General features: G+C 48.3%; 2 protein-coding genes across 2 annotated transcripts; one reads left to right on the top strand and one right to left on the bottom strand.

Annotated features, from left to right (window-relative positions):
* Positions 1-30: 30 nt before the first annotated feature.
* Positions 31-5,757, bottom strand: KLHL10 (kelch like family member 10). Its single transcript, XM_058560978.1, has 5 exons — positions 5,564-5,757; positions 2,388-2,877; positions 1,085-1,702; positions 618-767; positions 31-405 (listed from the first exon to the last, which is right to left on the bottom strand). The coding sequence occupies exons 1-5, from the start codon at positions 5,755-5,757 to the stop codon at positions 31-33; spliced, it is 1,827 nt and encodes a 608-aa protein (XP_058416961.1).
* Positions 5,758-6,664: 907 nt separating this feature from the next.
* On the top strand, positions 6,665-14,927 carry NT5C3B (5'-nucleotidase, cytosolic IIIB). The gene is made up of 9 exons (XM_058560980.1): positions 6,665-6,712; positions 6,953-7,051; positions 7,674-7,743; positions 7,830-7,876; positions 10,915-11,000; positions 11,568-11,657; positions 12,583-12,745; positions 13,329-13,529; positions 14,427-14,927. The coding sequence occupies exons 1-9, from the start codon at positions 6,701-6,703 to the stop codon at positions 14,559-14,561; spliced, it is 903 nt and encodes a 300-aa protein (XP_058416963.1). The 5' UTR covers positions 6,665-6,700; the 3' UTR covers positions 14,562-14,927.
* Positions 14,928-15,882: the final 955 nt, after the last annotated feature.

Genomic DNA, 15,882 nt, shown 5'->3' with positions numbered 1-15,882 from the left:
TTAGACTTTTTATTAGCTAAATGAAGAGGCTCATACAGGTAGGGTGCTTGTCGAAGCAGAGTACTTTACTTCATCTCGCAGTGCTAATCCTGTGAAGTTGTCCCGTCTAGCTGCATATTCCCCAACATTGGCCAGCCCTGGTACCACACAGCAGCTCAGAGCACTGCGGTATATACTCATGTCGTGAGCATCATACCACTCGTCGGTCTTTTCGTCATAGCACTCCACGTTAAAGGTGGTGGTAAAGCCATTAAAGCCACCCACCACAAATAGGAGGTCATCTACCACCTCGATGCCAAAATTGCTACGAGGATTAAACATAGTGGGGATCGTGCGCCAGGTATTAGCCACTGGGCTGTAGGCTTCTGCGCTCCTAAGTCGATTGGCTCCATCAAAGCCACCTACCTGTGGACAGCAAAGGAAACAGTTGGCTGTTAGCCTTGCTTCTGTTCAGTGAGGAGGCCCTTTTTGGGGGGGACCAGTGATTTCATACCTCCCTCTTCCACTATCTTCCATGGGGAAAAAACTGTTCAAATGCTCCCCAATGGTAGTGTAAATCCGTTTGCTACTGGAACATTTAAGGATATCGTTTTTGTGGTAGTACAAGATAAACTCACCGCATATACGTGTTCTCCATAAGCAATTACGCCTATTCCGCTCCTCCTGCTCCTCATGGGTGCTATGACTGTCCACTGATTACTCTCAGTGTTGTACACTTCTGCTGTAAACAGGCATTCGTTTCCGTTAAACCCACCACATATGTAGACCTGTGTGAAGAGAGTTCCAGGATTATTAAAATTGTTACTTCTGTGGAGTAGAAAGGGTGTATATATAGTGGTGGGGGTGGGGACACTTCTGATGCCAGTCTGTACAATCCGAGTTTCTTTTTTCCACGTTGCATGCATTGCTTTTTAATAAGTAAAATAAAAAAAGATAGTTACAAAGGGCCACTTAGTCATTTGAGGAAGGAGTTAGTACTGCAAAGTGAGTACTGCCACTTCTGTTTTCCATCCACCCCCAAAAACGAAGAAGAGCCTTGTTTCTGGGTGTATGTGCTTCTCCTTCCTCCATTCCCCGTTCTTACCTTTCCATAGAGTGTAGTGGCACTGGCATCGCTCCTCTGTTCATGCATGGGGGCAATGAGCGTCCATTGATTGGTCTCTGGCTCATAACGTTCAGCAGTGTTGAGACGCACATAGCCATCAAATCCTCCCATGGCATAAATAAAATTGCTGAGGACTGTCACACTGACATAGCAACGTCTGGAGTGCATCGGGGCCACCTGATGCCAAGTTTTCTTGACTGGGTCAAAACGCTTAACGCTATTGAAATAGTCTACGCTATCGAACCCCCCAATGATATAAACGTAGCCTTTCAAATAGGCTGCCCCGTGGTAGGCACGGGGACTCTCTTCCTCACAAGTGACATTCACCCATCTGTCTGCCCGAGCATCATATGCCTCAATGGCATTGGTGGGGCTCCCACCACTCCAGCCACCAATTGCAAATAGGATGGCATAGGGCAGGCGGGGCCTGGTGAGTGGGTTGGTGAAGTCAGAATTAGAGGGTCCGTTCATGTTTAGGTCATACATGGCCTTTAGGGCGTTAATGATGACTGGCTTGCATTCCTCACTGTCTTTGACATAGTCGTTCATCTTAACATTGTTCATGAAGTACTCAGCATGCATTAGGGCCAGGCGAACCTAAGAAGGAAATAAAGTCATTCAGATGAGGTGAGGGTGCCTGGAAAATCTGTATCCTTAACCCCCTGTTTTATAGTCTGCCTTTGGATTATGTTTTGTTTTTGAAATTTAAAACAGGTTTAAATATTTGTTTTTTGGAGGTGGTATACATTTGGAGGCTGAGAATGAGCTAGATAGAAGGCACCTTGAATGGTCACAGAGCTAGCCTATTCCTTGGCCACTGGATGTACTATTAGACCAGAAAAAGCTGCAGTAATTGTTCAGTAATTGAATATCTATGTCTCTATATGTAAGATAACACGAATTGGCACCAGATGGCTAAAGTTAAGTGCAATACTCATGGTTTGGTTTCTAGTCCAACTTTTATCTTGGGTTTGGGGAAACTCACAGAATGGAAAATGTGAAAAGAAAACCCTTTAGAATTGTTTTGAAGACCTTGCCCTTTCATCCCACTACAAGGGAGAGTTTTGGTCAAAGACTATAACTGGGTTAGAAGGAACTAGCAATGCCAAGGGCAAAGAAAATTGCAAAATTCCAGAGAATAGTAGGAGATGCCTTCTATGTAAGTATGTGTAAATACAGCCCTAAAATCTGTCAAACATCTGACTATGGCTCTTAGGACAGTCCTTCTGCGATTAAATGAATCAAAAGTGAGCATTAAGCATCCCACAAAAAATAACTTGACCTTGGGAAGCAAAACTGAAATATGCTGCTTCCTATTTTGGGGGTCATGAGAGATCCACTTTAAAATGGCCTCAAATACAGCATCTTCTTGTTTGACGTTGAGCTCATCTTTCTCAATGATATCCTTAAGTTCAGTGACTGAGAGCTCTAAAAACTCTGCTGAGACTTTCACCATCTCCTCGAAGTTGTGCAATATGAACATGTAGGCCTTCTGCCTCAGCTCGGGGCAGTAGTAGTAGTCTGTGAACTTGCAGATGCCGATACAGTTATCCAAACACAGCTCTGACTTGAGGAACTCACAGCAGCCCCTGACAATACCCATGATGTTAAACTGGTCTGCAGCAGCCAGCAGCTTCTCCACATTGTCCGGGGTGATGGGGACGGTCCGGGTGTACGCATATTCGATAATGAGCTTCATCATGTCGGGGGAAATGCCGGGAATGTTGTATACCTTCTTTTCAGTGTTGTTCCAGCCACTTGTAAACAAAGCTCTGGAAAAAAGGAAGAAAGTAGCAGCCACTGCAACATTTCTCTCCAGTTTCCCATGTTATCCCCACCTTTTCTTGTTGAGCAGAGTTTGGACTTTTTCCAAACAGTGCACACTGAGTGTGTTGGAAATAGATTGGCGTGGGGAGGGGAAGGGCAGACTGTGTGCTTTATACAGTGCGCAAGGGAGCCTCTCCAAGAACTCTGGTCACTCTCACCCTTATCCTCATGAGAACTAGGTCCTTTTCCCATTTTGTGAATGGAGAAATTGAGATCTAGAGCTGGGAGTAAGACCCACGTCTCTTCTGTCCCAACACATTGCCTACCAAATTCCACCTTGCTTAAGGAAATTAAACTTGAGCAGTACACTTTTTAAATGAATATTTTTCAATCAACACATATCCGGAATCTGATCACTTCTCACCTCTTTTACTGCTACCTCCGTGGTCTAAGCCACCACCATCTCTGCCTAGATTATTGGGAGTAACCTAACTGATTTTCCTGCTTCTGCTCTTGACACCTCCAGAGTTTACAGTCTTATCCTAGCCACCTTATGAGTTTATGTTTCTCTTTCACTCAAAACCTTCCACTGACTTTCCCTTCTTACTCAGAGTAAAATACAAAGTCCTTACCAGGGACTACAAAAGTCCTCTGAAATCTGGACGAGTGATACCCCTCTGACCATACTTCCTCCCGTCTTCCCCTTCCCCCTCACTCCATTCCAGCCCCTCCAGCCTTGCTTCCTTGACTATACCAGAGGTGCTTCCACATTTTTGGTCCTTTGAACTTGCTGTTCCCTCTGCCTGGAAGGCTCCCCCAGATTTCCATATTTCTCACTGCCTCATCCCCGTGAAGTCTTTGCTCAAATGTCACTTTGTCAGCAAATTGATAATCCTATTTAAAATTGCCACCCACTACTCTCTAACTTCCTTCTTTTTTTCCCTAGGACTTATGGTCTGATATGTACTTTATTTAATGCCTATTCCCCCTACTAGAAGGTGTGCTTCATAAGAAGAGAAATTTTTATCTCTTTATTTGTCGCTTTATTTCCAGTACCCAGGATAGTGCCTGTCACAAAAGAGGCACTCAATAAGTAATTATTGAAAGACTAAGTGACTACATTCCACAGCTATTTATTGGGCTCCTAATATGTAGCTAGGTACTTTTCTAGATATTGAACAAGACAGAAGTCCCTACCCTAATATATTTTGTTTCCTTTTACTAGGAGGTTTAAGGGAATATGGGCTTAGAGATCAAATTCTTCTCTAGAGCAGAGATCTACACCTGCACCTCTTGTTTTTGTACTGCCCACGAGCTAAGAATGTTTTTACATTTTTAAATGGGGGGAAAAAATCAAAAGATTTTGTTACACCTGGAAATTATAATAAATTCAAATTTCAGTGTCCAACAATAATTGTATTGGAACACAGCCATGCCCTTTATTTTATTATTATTTTTTTATTTTTATTTTTATTTTTTTTGGTGCGGAAGATTTGCCCTGAGCTAACATCTGTGCTAATCCTCCTCTATTTTGTATGCGGGATGCCTCCACAGCATGGCTGACGAGTGGAGGAGGTCCGCGCCTGGGATCTGAACCTGAAAACACGGGCCGCCAAAGCAGAGCACGCAGATCTTGAACCACTGGGCCACGGGACCTGGGGGGCCAGGGCTGGCCCCCCATGCCCTTTCATTTAGCATTGTCTACCACTGCTTTCCTGCTGTAAAGCAGAGTGGAAGAGTTGCAGCAGAGATTGTATGGCCTGCAAAGCTTAAAATAGTCACTGTCTCGTCTTTTTGTAGACCCTGCTGTGGGTCTAGATGAATAATTTTTAGCAACAGGTGGGACGCATTTATCCTATCTTCACTGGAATGGATTACTCAAACATTTTCAGCTCATGAACAAAATACTTCTACTTCCTAGGTTACAATGGTTTTGGCTCAAACTCCCTTTTCCTTCTGATAAATGTTTCCTTGCTTCTTTCTCGTCACCCCCCTTCCCATCCCCTCAATCCTTGTTAATTTATCACCCCATTTGAGATGCAGGCATACCTCGGGGATATTGCAGGTTCGGTTCCAGACCACCGCAATAAAGCAAATATTGCAGTAAAGTGAGTCACACAAATTTTTGGTTTCCCAGTGCATATAACAGTTATGTTTACACTATACTGTATTCTATTGTGTGCAGTAGCATTATGTCTAAAAGTGTACATACCTTAATTTAAAAATGATTTATTGCTAAAAAATGCTAACCATCATCTGCACCTTCAGCGAGTTATAATCTTTTTGCTGGTGGCGGGTCTTGTAAAAAACTCAGTATTTGTGAAACGTAATAAAACAAGGTATGCCTGTAGTCTCTACCGGGATAGAGGCATAAGGGGTGGCTGAAGTGGCGTTGTCATCTAGGTTTAAGTAGGAAATCCAGTTCAGGTGTCCAACCTTCCCAAGGGTTGGTTTGGGTGAGAATCAAAGAAAAAAGCAGCAGGCCCACTGACAGTTGGTTGAAAACCAGAAAGAAGAGGCTCTGGCCCTAGTTGGGCCTCTTCAGAAGACAAAGGAGCCAGGCTGCGGGAACCCAGAGCTTTGACAGTGTCCCTAAACTTAAGATGGTGGGGTGGGAAACATGAAATGAACCAAAACGTCTCAAAATGAGCCCGGTCCCCCCTTTGGCTTAGTTCAGCAACCCTGTTATACCTAAAGTAGGAACTGCAGCTACAGAGGATGTTCTTGTGGGCATTGAACTCAAAGCCATTGACCTTGATGACCACGTCGCAGAGCTTGCCCTCTAGCCTAAGCTCGTTGAAGATCTCACAGGTCATCGCACTCATCTTCCTCTCCATGTGAGGCTGGTGGAAACGTGTGGAGGCCGCTGCGCTCTCCATCTCCATGGCACCCTGGGACCAGCGGAGAGAGGCTGCTCTCCTAGGGTGTTGGGGAGGGTTGTGGGGGCCCCCTTTAGCCAGCTGTCGCTTCTTTTCCCTACTACATCTTTCATATAGGGCCCATCAGGCAGCCCAAGTTCCAGAATCCTAGGTCCGCAGTGAGATCACTCTCAGGATTGTGCTCTCAGGTTCTGGAACTCTGTCCTTTCCCTGTCCTCCTGCCTTCTCCCCTCCCCCACCACACCACCATTGAAGACCACCCCACACTGCCTTCCGTGTCCTTGAAGGCGGAGCAGGACTGTGACCACTAACACCACATATCAGTTTTTATGAATTCAGATTCCTGTTGCCCAGTTCAGTTGCCCAGTTCCGTACCCCTGTAGCATCCATCTATCTTCTTCTCCACACTTGGCTCCCAGACAGAGTTCCAGGAAGCCAAGTCAGAGGAGGGAGAAGGGAAAAGGAAAGCTGATTAGATTTCATTCCGGCGCAGCTGTCCGGAGCATTCCTGCCCTCTGGCCGTGAGTTAGTCCACTTTAGTTAGTCCACAGTTAGTACTCCTTTTCTTCTATGATGAGGAGGGGGCCAGTTAAGGAAGCACCTTTTGGATGTTTAACAGCACTCACTTTATGGCTCCTTCACACCCCCTCCCATCCTGTGGCTTTTTGTCATGCAAACTGTAAGTCTGGAAATGACCACTCTTGCCAAGGTTTTTGCTCTAGAAAGAGTGGCACCCAGTAACCCCAACTCCTTGGGACCCTCACCCTCCTCAACATAGACCCCTCAACCAGGGTATTCTCCTAGCGCACGGCGCAGCCCTCAACGTGGGGACAGGGCCCTCCTGCCTGTCCCGGCCCCTTCGGGCCGGACCTCCGCTGGAGGCGGCGCCTGCGCAGTGCGGCCACGGGGCGGTCGTTGTCCCCGCGCTGCCAACCCGGCTGCGAGCGCCATGGCAGAGGAGGTGAGGCGGGAGGAAGCGTCTGGCGTGGGGCGGGACCCGACACCCGGGGTGCTCCGGGCTCCCCAGCGGGCCGCCTCGGGCCCCCTGCGCCTCCCCGGCCAGTAGGCGCCCCAGGCCCGGCCGGAGGCCCCGCTCCCCCCGCGCCCCGGCCCGGCCTCGCAGGGCTGCGGAGCGAGCCCCGGGCTCCCCTTGGGCGCAGCGCGGTGCCGGGGTCAGCGGTTCTCTCGGGTCTCGGGACAGGTGAGCATCCTGATGAAGGCCACGGTCCTGATGCGGCAGCCCGGGCGGGTGCAGGAGATCGTGGGCGCCCTCCGCAGGGGCGGGGGAGACAGCTTACAGGTACTAACCCGGGCGAGGTCGGCCGGCTGGGTGGGGTGGGGGCGGCTGGGGATGTGTCTGCCCCTCGTGCCTTCACGCGTTGCTGCGGACACCTGCAAGCCCTCAGCCTCTGGAAATGGCCAGCGGCCTGAGGGCAAGCAGGTTGGTTCGCCTGCTTTGCACTGGGGAAGAGCCCACCTGGCTGCGAACCTGGATTTCACATTTCTCGATAATGTCATGCTGCTTCCTCTAATTCCGCAGAGAGCACCCCACACCAGGCTGGGGCCTTCTCCACACTAGCCCAGGTCAGCGGGCTCCCCAGGAAGTTCAGATGTGGAGATGGGCCATAAAGGTGGAAGCACCTTCAGAAGGACCCAGGGCGCCTCTGAGATGGGTGCTACTGAAAGAGTCAAAGGGATCCTGATTCTTCAGTCCCCACCGCCACCCCCAAGAGCCTGCGCCTCCCTCAGGGTTAAACTTGTGCTAACTAGGATTATTTCTTCCTTCCCTCTCTAGCCCTTCCTAACCACCCCCACTCCCCAGGCTTTAACCACAGGCTGGACACTGAGCTGTTTTGACTTCCATAATCATCCCCCAGGCAGGAAGGAGCCTGTCTAGGCATCATCTCTCTCTTGCATTTTAGGTCATTTCTGATTTTGACATGACCTTGAGCAGGTTTGTGTATAATGGAAAGCGATGCCCTTCTTCTCACAGTAAGTAACATACTAGCGTGCTTTGTTGGGCTTGACAAGACGAAGACTTCTAAGGGGCAAGTAAAAGGAGTTTTATGTTTTTGCAGATATTCTGGATACCAGCAAGATCATCAGTGAGGAGTGCCGGAAGGAGGTGGGTTATTCCCCCTCTTTGCTCAGAAACGGCTATCATATGCTACTTCAAATGGTTCTCAGTTAGGACCAAAGATTCCGGGATAGAGACCTTAGAAGATTAATTTTTTGTGTGTGTGAGGAAGATCAGCCCTGAGCTAACATCCATGCCAATCCTCCTCTTTTTGCTGAGGAAGACTGGCCCTGAGCTAACATCCTTGCCCATCTTCCTCCACTGTATGTGGGATGCCACCACAGCGTGGCCTGACAAGTGGTGCGTTGGTGCGCCCCAGGATCTGAACCTGGGCTGCCAGCAGCGGAGCGGGCACACTTAACAACTATGCCACGGGGCCGGCCCCAGAAGATTAACTTTTTAAAAAATTGTTGTTATGCCCAGATGGACCTACCTTAATACACTGAGACAGCTTTTCCTTATTGGCCAAGACATATGATGACTGATGGTTAGAATATGGGTGTTATGCTTACTGTTAGCTATAGAGTTTACAAGAGACTTCAGCGTTTGTTATTTAACCCTCCCACAACTGTGAGAGGTGGATAGAACCATTGTTGTCTCCATTTAACACATGAGAAAGCAGAGGCTTGCAGAGGTTGAGCAACTTACCCAAGGTCACACAGCACAATGCAGAGCTTGGCTTTCCCATAGGTCTGATTCTGTCCCGAGCTCTTTCCACTACCTTATACTCTTTCCTTGATAATATAATTTTCTTGGCAAGGCTACAGGTATCAGGAAAGACTTCTGAATTAACGTCAGTGTATAACTCCCATTTCTGTAAGACGCATGCAAATCCTGTAAAGTGATCTCTGTAGCCTTGCAGTTCCTTTTGCTTGCCTCCACGTTCTTCCCATTGCTGTCTTCTTTGCCAGAGCAGAGCCATGCTAGCTGGCATTTCTCTGCAGGCTGCTGAGCTCTTTCTGCTGAATAACTTCGTCATTTAGTTCCACTTCATTATGAAACAACCTGAATTGCATACTAGGTGTCATTGGTCTGTCATATTGGTCAGCTCTTCCAATACTCTGTCATGATTACTCATTCTTAAAATGGATGGTGAATTATAGGTAACTCTTAATATTTCTAAAACCTCTCTCTCTGGAGATGCCACTTTTCACTTAAGGTAGGTTCTGGCTCCACCAATGACTGCCTTTGGCAAGTCACTTTTTGGTTCCTCACATCCCTGATCTTATCAACTTTCAGAAAGTTGCATCCACAAATAAGACAGTAGGTTTGGATGCCCTCTCTAGCATAGAGAAAAGCTAGAGAAAACTAAGATGCTTGGTGTGGATGGGCTCCTGAGAAAATTAATAAAGCAAAATTTACATAAGAAATCTTTTTTTCTTTTTAAAAAATTATATTCTTCTGTTGAGTTCTATTATGCTTTTAGAAAAATTTCTCACTCTCAAAAAAACACCCACATTGAGAATCTTAATACATTTCTGACACTTTCTGCCTTCGTCAGTGTGCGATCTTTGCATTTAACCCTCTTTTGGACCGATGGTCAGGAACTCCATTGATCCCGTAATATTCCAAGACTGTGCATATATTAAAATTGAAATTCTTGGGCCGGCCCCGTGGCTTAGTGGTTAAGTGCGCGCACTCTGCTGCTGGTGGCCCGGGTTCGGGTCCCGGGCACGCACTGATGCACCGCTTCTCGGGCCATGCTGAGGCCGTGTCCCACATACAGCAACTGGAAGGATGTGCAGCTATGACATACAACTATCTACTGGGGCTTTGGGGGAAAATAAATAAATAAATAAAATCTTTAAAAAAAAAAAAATTGAAAGTCTTTACTAGGTCAATTCCCATTTTTACTGAGCACTGTTACTGACTGCCCCTGTGTGACACTGCCCCCTCCCAAGAGGGTCAAAGGTCCTGGCACGTGGAAGGAACCTTAGACTGAGGAGCTCATATAGAGGCTCGTGAGGTCATTCACCTGATGCTGACTGTGGGAGGGAGAGACCCACTGACATGCGGTGTCCCAAACTACAGTCTGCTAGTTCCACTTTCATGATTTTTTTTTTCCCATGGCTGTGTATGACTTTTATTATATATTTTTCTTTAAATTGACCTGCCGTTTTTTTTTGTGTGTGTGTGAGGAGGACCAGCCCTGAGCTAACATCCAATGCCAATCTTCCTCTTTTTTTTTTTTTTCCTGAGGAAGACTGGCCCTGGGCTAACATCCGTGCCCATCTTCCTCTACTTTATATGGGACGCCGTCACAGCATGGCTTTGACAAGCGGTGCGTTGGTGCGCGCCTGGGATCCAAACCGGGGAATGCCGGGCCGCGGCAGCGGAGCGCGCACACTTAATGGCTGGCACCACCAGGCCGGCCCCTGACCTGCTTTTAAAAATCTGAATGCAATTAACTTACAAAAGAGGGCCAGCCCTGTGGCTTAGCGGTTAAGTGCGCGTGCTCCACTGCTGGCGGCCCAGGTTCGGATCCTGGGCGCGCACGGACATGACGCACGGCTTCTCCAGCCATGCTGAGGCCACGTCCCACATACAACAACTAGACGGATGTGCAGCTATGACGTACAACTATCTACTGGGGCTTTGGGGGGAAAATAAATAAATAAATAAAATTATAAAAACAACTTACAAAAGAAACAATCTTTATGAAAGCATGAGTTTGATGTGCTAGTTTTCTTTTTCTAATGTACATTAGGATAAATCCAAAAACGAAAACTATTTATCCATGTGGCCCCTAAAGTTATCTTGTCTACCACCTGAAAAGGTGTACCACATTTTGGGAAACATAGCATTAAATCAGTTGTTACTGGTTAAACTCTGATGACTCAGCTAATTAATAGCAACAACAAAATCCTAGTAACCCTCTTATGTGATAGCAGAAGCTCTTTATATTCCTGATTCTCAGACCTCACTCGCTCAGGGTGAGTGCAAAGGATGACCAGCTCTGCGGATCCATCACTTCCTTACATGAAGTTGCATCTTGCGGGTGATTTTTTTCTCACCCTAAACTGTAGGACTTTGCTGGGAAAACATGATGCGGACTAATGGCTTTTCTCTTCATTTGGATGTCCCAGCTCCAAATGCTCCTTCACCACTATTACCCAATTGAGATTGACCCACACCGGACCATCAAAGAGAAGTTACCTCATATGGTGGAATGGTAAGTGATGGTGGGGGTGAGATGCTTCTGCCCTCAGGATCCCTGGGAGGGACATATTTTTCCTGAGCTTTGACAAGATGACAGGCTCCCTTACCTACTGAATGCTTACCGGAGTGCCACAGGCCCAGCTATTAGAACCATTGTCCCGACACACCCGGGGCCACTGGTAGCTGCTGCCAGAGTGGGTGCCCACCAACAAGAACACTTGGAATGAGTAGAAGCCCTTGGGTTTGGAGGAGTAAGTGCTGTCGGGGCAGAACCCTCCTCCAGAAGCCAGTCTCACTGGACAGAGCCCGCATTCTCAGAGAGTGGGGTCGCGGGGGAAGCGATTCAGAAGAGCTTTGACTTCAGCACTTCGCTCGCTTGACTCTTGTCTCCCTGTTGTGTAGCTTTCTCACTCTCTTCCTTTTACGGAAATCCTTCAGAGTCCTCAGGAAATGGCTCTGTGGAAAAGGAAGAGGCCTCCATTGTCGGCACCTCCAGAGGGGACTTGGCCCTGAAAAGGGACAGGACACTTCACTCACTCGGTGACTTGAATTTAGGGCTTTGTGGGGTGTCTGTTTCTAGGTGGACCAAAGCGCACAACCTCCTGTGTCAGCAGCCGATTCAGAAGCATCAGATCGCCCAGGTGGTCAGAGAGTCCAATGCAATGCTTCGGTAAGCTGCTCGCTCTGGAAAATGCTTCCCCCAGACTGTTTGAAACTGGTTTGCTCACAAAAGAGGCTGGGAAGGAGTGGAAAGGAGTTAGTTGCTGGGAGAGTCAGAAGAGACATAGCACCATGAGCAACCCAAGTGGAGGAAGTCTTGCCCTTCCTCTCTGGATGCAGCTAAAGGCAGTCTGCCAGTAGTGGATGTGGTGTGAATATGACCAGGGCTTCATCCAAAACAGACAGCATCTAGCTCATTTTTCCCAGTGGTAAAAAGACTTCTGGGGTCCCCATGGTGACTGTTCATTATCCAGACATGGATGTTGGCTGGCCTGGAACCCTTGATCATAGGTGGCCTTCACAATGCAGCTCTCTCGCTGGAGTGTTCTTTACCGGAGAAGGGATGGGGGACACTAGAGAAGGGAGGCAGTGTGGGCGCCTGCCCTCGAGGATTGTGTGTCCTAATTGGGGAGAGAGGCTAGCTCATGAACAGCCAAGAGAGTAGAGGCGTGCAGACCTAGTGAGTGCCGGGGCAGGCTTGGGGTGGTCCTCAGTGAGGCTGCCCCAGGATAGCTGCCTGCTTGTATTTTGCTTGAGCAAAATAATCCAGAAACAACAACCACAAAAATGAGCCCATTTATGTGAGGTTCAAGGACACGCAAGGCTAATCAGTGGTGATATGAAATCAAAAAGGGGGATGGCATTGACTGGGAGGGGTCATGAGGGAACCTTGATGTGGTTAGTAATTACATGGGTGTATACATATGTAAATAGGAGCTGAATACTTAAGATAAGTTCACTTTAACAATTTACTGTATGTATTTTATACCTCAATTTAAAATGTTTAAAAAAATTGAATAATATATAACCCAAGTAGAAAATAAGGAACAGTAGCAGAGGCAGTGCCATTTCAGAATCCATTCATCTCTTCTCAGGGAGGGGTACAAGACGTTCTTCAACACCCTCTACCAAAACAACATTCCCCTTTTCATCTTTTCTGCGGGCATTGGTGATATCCTGGAAGAAATTATCCAGCAGATGAAAGTATTCCACCCTAACATCCATATTGTGTCCAACTACATGGATTTTGATGAAGATGTGAGCTGGATCTCATTTGGGCTGGGAATGGAAGCAGGGTGGGGACCACCAGCTAGGACATGTGACCCTAAACATTAACCTTACCCTGGGGAGGAAAAAGCGGGGAAGGCATGCTGGCTTCTTTGCTCTTGGGCAGTTACTTATTTATTTATGTCAGCTAAAAACAGTTATTTTTGAAGGACCTACTCTTTGGTGTTTGGCCAATAGTTAGCTGTCTGCCATGGGGGGCCTAGTTTAGGGGTCAGCCAGGCCCCATGTCACTGTCATGGGTCATGTGCCATCCTGGGTACTCAAGGGCTTAGACTTTGACTTGTTTTTCTAGAGCCAGAGTTGGGCTGCTCCGACTCACCTGTGTTCTGACTTCTTCCCCTTAAAACCAATGGCCAGAATTTTCATCCCTTTGACCTGTGGTTAGGACGCGGCCTGCCACTGAGGCTTAGCGCACACATAGCCTGAACAGTACTTGATCACAGGCCTCGTGCTTCCACCAGAGCAGGGAATCAGCAATATTTGATGGTCCCTGTCCATTTAACTGGCCCTACATGAGTCTCTGTCACCCTCCATCTGTCTCCTGATTATTTAGGGTTTCCTACGGGGATTCAAGGGCCAGCTCATACACACGTACAACAAGAACAGCTCCGTGTGTCAGAACTCCGATTACTTCCAGCAGCTTCAGGGCAAAACCAACATCCTCCTGCTGGGAGACTCCATGGGGGACCTCACTATGGCCGATGGGGTTCCCGGTGTGGAGAACATTCTCAAGATTGGCTTCCTAAATGACAAGGTAGGTCGGGGACCAGGGCTCTTCATGGCTTGCTTCTCCTTCAATTCCTGTTAACAAATGCTTACTGAACAGCTTCTGTGTGACAGACACTATGTTAAGTATTAGAGGTACAGAGGTAAGACACAAGCCATATTCTCCAGGGGAATATTCCATATTCTCCTAGGAAAGCAAAAGAGATACCAGTAACTACAGCTGTGTGCTCACCACACCGCCTGACACTAGAGTTCAGAGACGGGGTAATGCCAGCTACTTAATCGGAGCCTACACTTAGTGCCCACCGTGCGCCAGGCACATTAACCCATATAATCCGTACAATAGCTTTCTGAGGAGTGACAGTTATACCATTTTACACTTGAGGAAACTGAGTCAAGGAGGTTAGGTAACGTGCCCAAGGTGACATAGTTTAGGAAGTGGTGAGGCCGATGACCTGTCCTCCTAAATCATACCTGTCAGGCGTGATTGAGATGGGAGACGTCAGTATTCAGGATGCGGGCTTACAATTTAGAGAAGAAAAATACAAGAACCAACCAGAGGCTGACAGGGGTGAAAACTGTGTGGTCATAAAGGGGCACAGTAGCTAGAAGGCCGCCAGTCCACATCCTCAGCCAGCAGGTGCTGCAGTCTCCCAGGATACTTGGGCTTTGTGGAAATTCAATCCAGTTAAGTTAGAGGTAACATCTGGTTTTTAAAATTTAATCCTCGTGACTGTCCTTTTCACATTGACCCAAGGGTTAATGGTGGTAGCCTGTGCCCATCACCATCCATGTCTCCACAGGGCAGGTCCCTGTAACCTTGAACGTCCTCCTCCCCCAGCCCCAGGTGCTTAGAGTCAGAGGCAGTGGGCGAGGCAGACGGCAGGGCATTTGGGGGACCCTCAGTCTCTCCTCCCCCGGGCAGGTGGAGGAGCGGCGGGAGCGCTACATGGACTCGTATGACATCGTGCTGGAGAAGGATGAGACGCTGGACGTGGTCAACGGACTGCTGCAGCACATCCTGCGCCAGGGGGACTGGATGGAGATGCAGGTCTCCTGAGTGCAGGGCGGGCCCAGCCCTGATGAGGAGGGGCACCCCACTGCCCCACCGGGAGGCCGCTCTGCTGTGAGCATGCCTCTTCTGTGTGTGTGCGGAGAAAAGTCCAGGGCGGCCACGAGCTGCTGGACCCTTGCTCTCCCTCCTCTCCCCGGCGCCTTCTGTTTGTGTTCTCCAAGGCCTGAGGGAGGACCTGCCCGGCGGGAGGGCAGCCAGAGCTGTTCCGGATCCTCTCTGGACCTGCAGGGTGTTCGCACTTGAGGAATCATTTGGTCCAGGATTCTTTTTTCCAGAATTTTTAAACATGGGAAGCCCTTCTTCAGACAAATCTAATGTGCAAAACAGATCACAATAAAGAAGGAAAAAGCAGCTGTTCTGATTTGGTACCAGAGTCTGCACCCCTTGGCCCTGGAGGTGCAGGAACCCCCCAAGAAGCTGCTAGGGCTCCACGGAACACAGTTCGAAGACCACTGAATTAGCCCAGGAGACCGTGAGCACAGCCTAACTGTGTCTGTTGGGATCAGGGTGGGCAGGCAGGGCTGGAAGGATGTGTTTCTGACCTGGGATGGTTTGGCTTTATGCTCATGCAGCCGTTCAACTCGAAACTCAGTTGGGATCATTTGCGTCTGGCTGACCCTGTCTGCAGAGCCCCCACTTTAGGGATCCCCAGAGGGATCCATTTGGGTGTAGATTTTCCCTGGTGCCCCTGGCTCCTCTCCCTCCTCCTCCTGTTTTGGGTCCAGGGCCAATGAAATGGATGACCTTAAGGGGGGTTGAGACTGGGGACCTGAGGTGGGGAAGGAGCTCTGTGGCAAAGTGAAATAGGAGTGACTTATGCTCTGTTGTCCAGTGTTATTGGGCTTTCTCCTGTGTCTTTCCGTTCTCCCCTCCCTGTTGACTTAGATGGTCAACAACTACTGAATTCTTGGGGCTGGCCTGGTGGCATAGTGGTTAATTTCGCGCACTCCACTTTGGCGGCCTGGGGTTTGCAGGTTCAGGTCCCGGGTGTGGACCTACATACGGCTCATCAAGCCATGCTGTGGTGGTGTCCCACATAAAAATTGAGGAAGACTGGCACAGATGTTAGCTCAGAGACAATCTTTCTCAAGCAAAAAGAGGAAGATTGGCAACAGATGTTAGCTCAGGGCCAATCATCCTCACAAAAAAAAAAAAAACTAAATTCTCTCTAGGGCACTTTTTGAAGAAAAAAATGTAGACCAACTAGTTCACCTGGCATTTTCTTAGCCTGTCCTCCCTCAGAGAATTCATTCCTTCACCTTCTGCCCGCCTGTCGGTTGGGAAGTTGTGTTTATCTGCAGATCTG

Source organism: Diceros bicornis, chromosome 18, assembly GCF_020826845.1.
Source record: "Diceros bicornis minor isolate mBicDic1 chromosome 18, mDicBic1.mat.cur, whole genome shotgun sequence".
Taxonomy (NCBI): domain Eukaryota; kingdom Metazoa; phylum Chordata; class Mammalia; order Perissodactyla; family Rhinocerotidae; genus Diceros; species Diceros bicornis.
The sequence above is the reverse complement of the archived record's forward strand: the minus strand, read 5'-3'. Positions and strand labels throughout refer to the sequence as shown.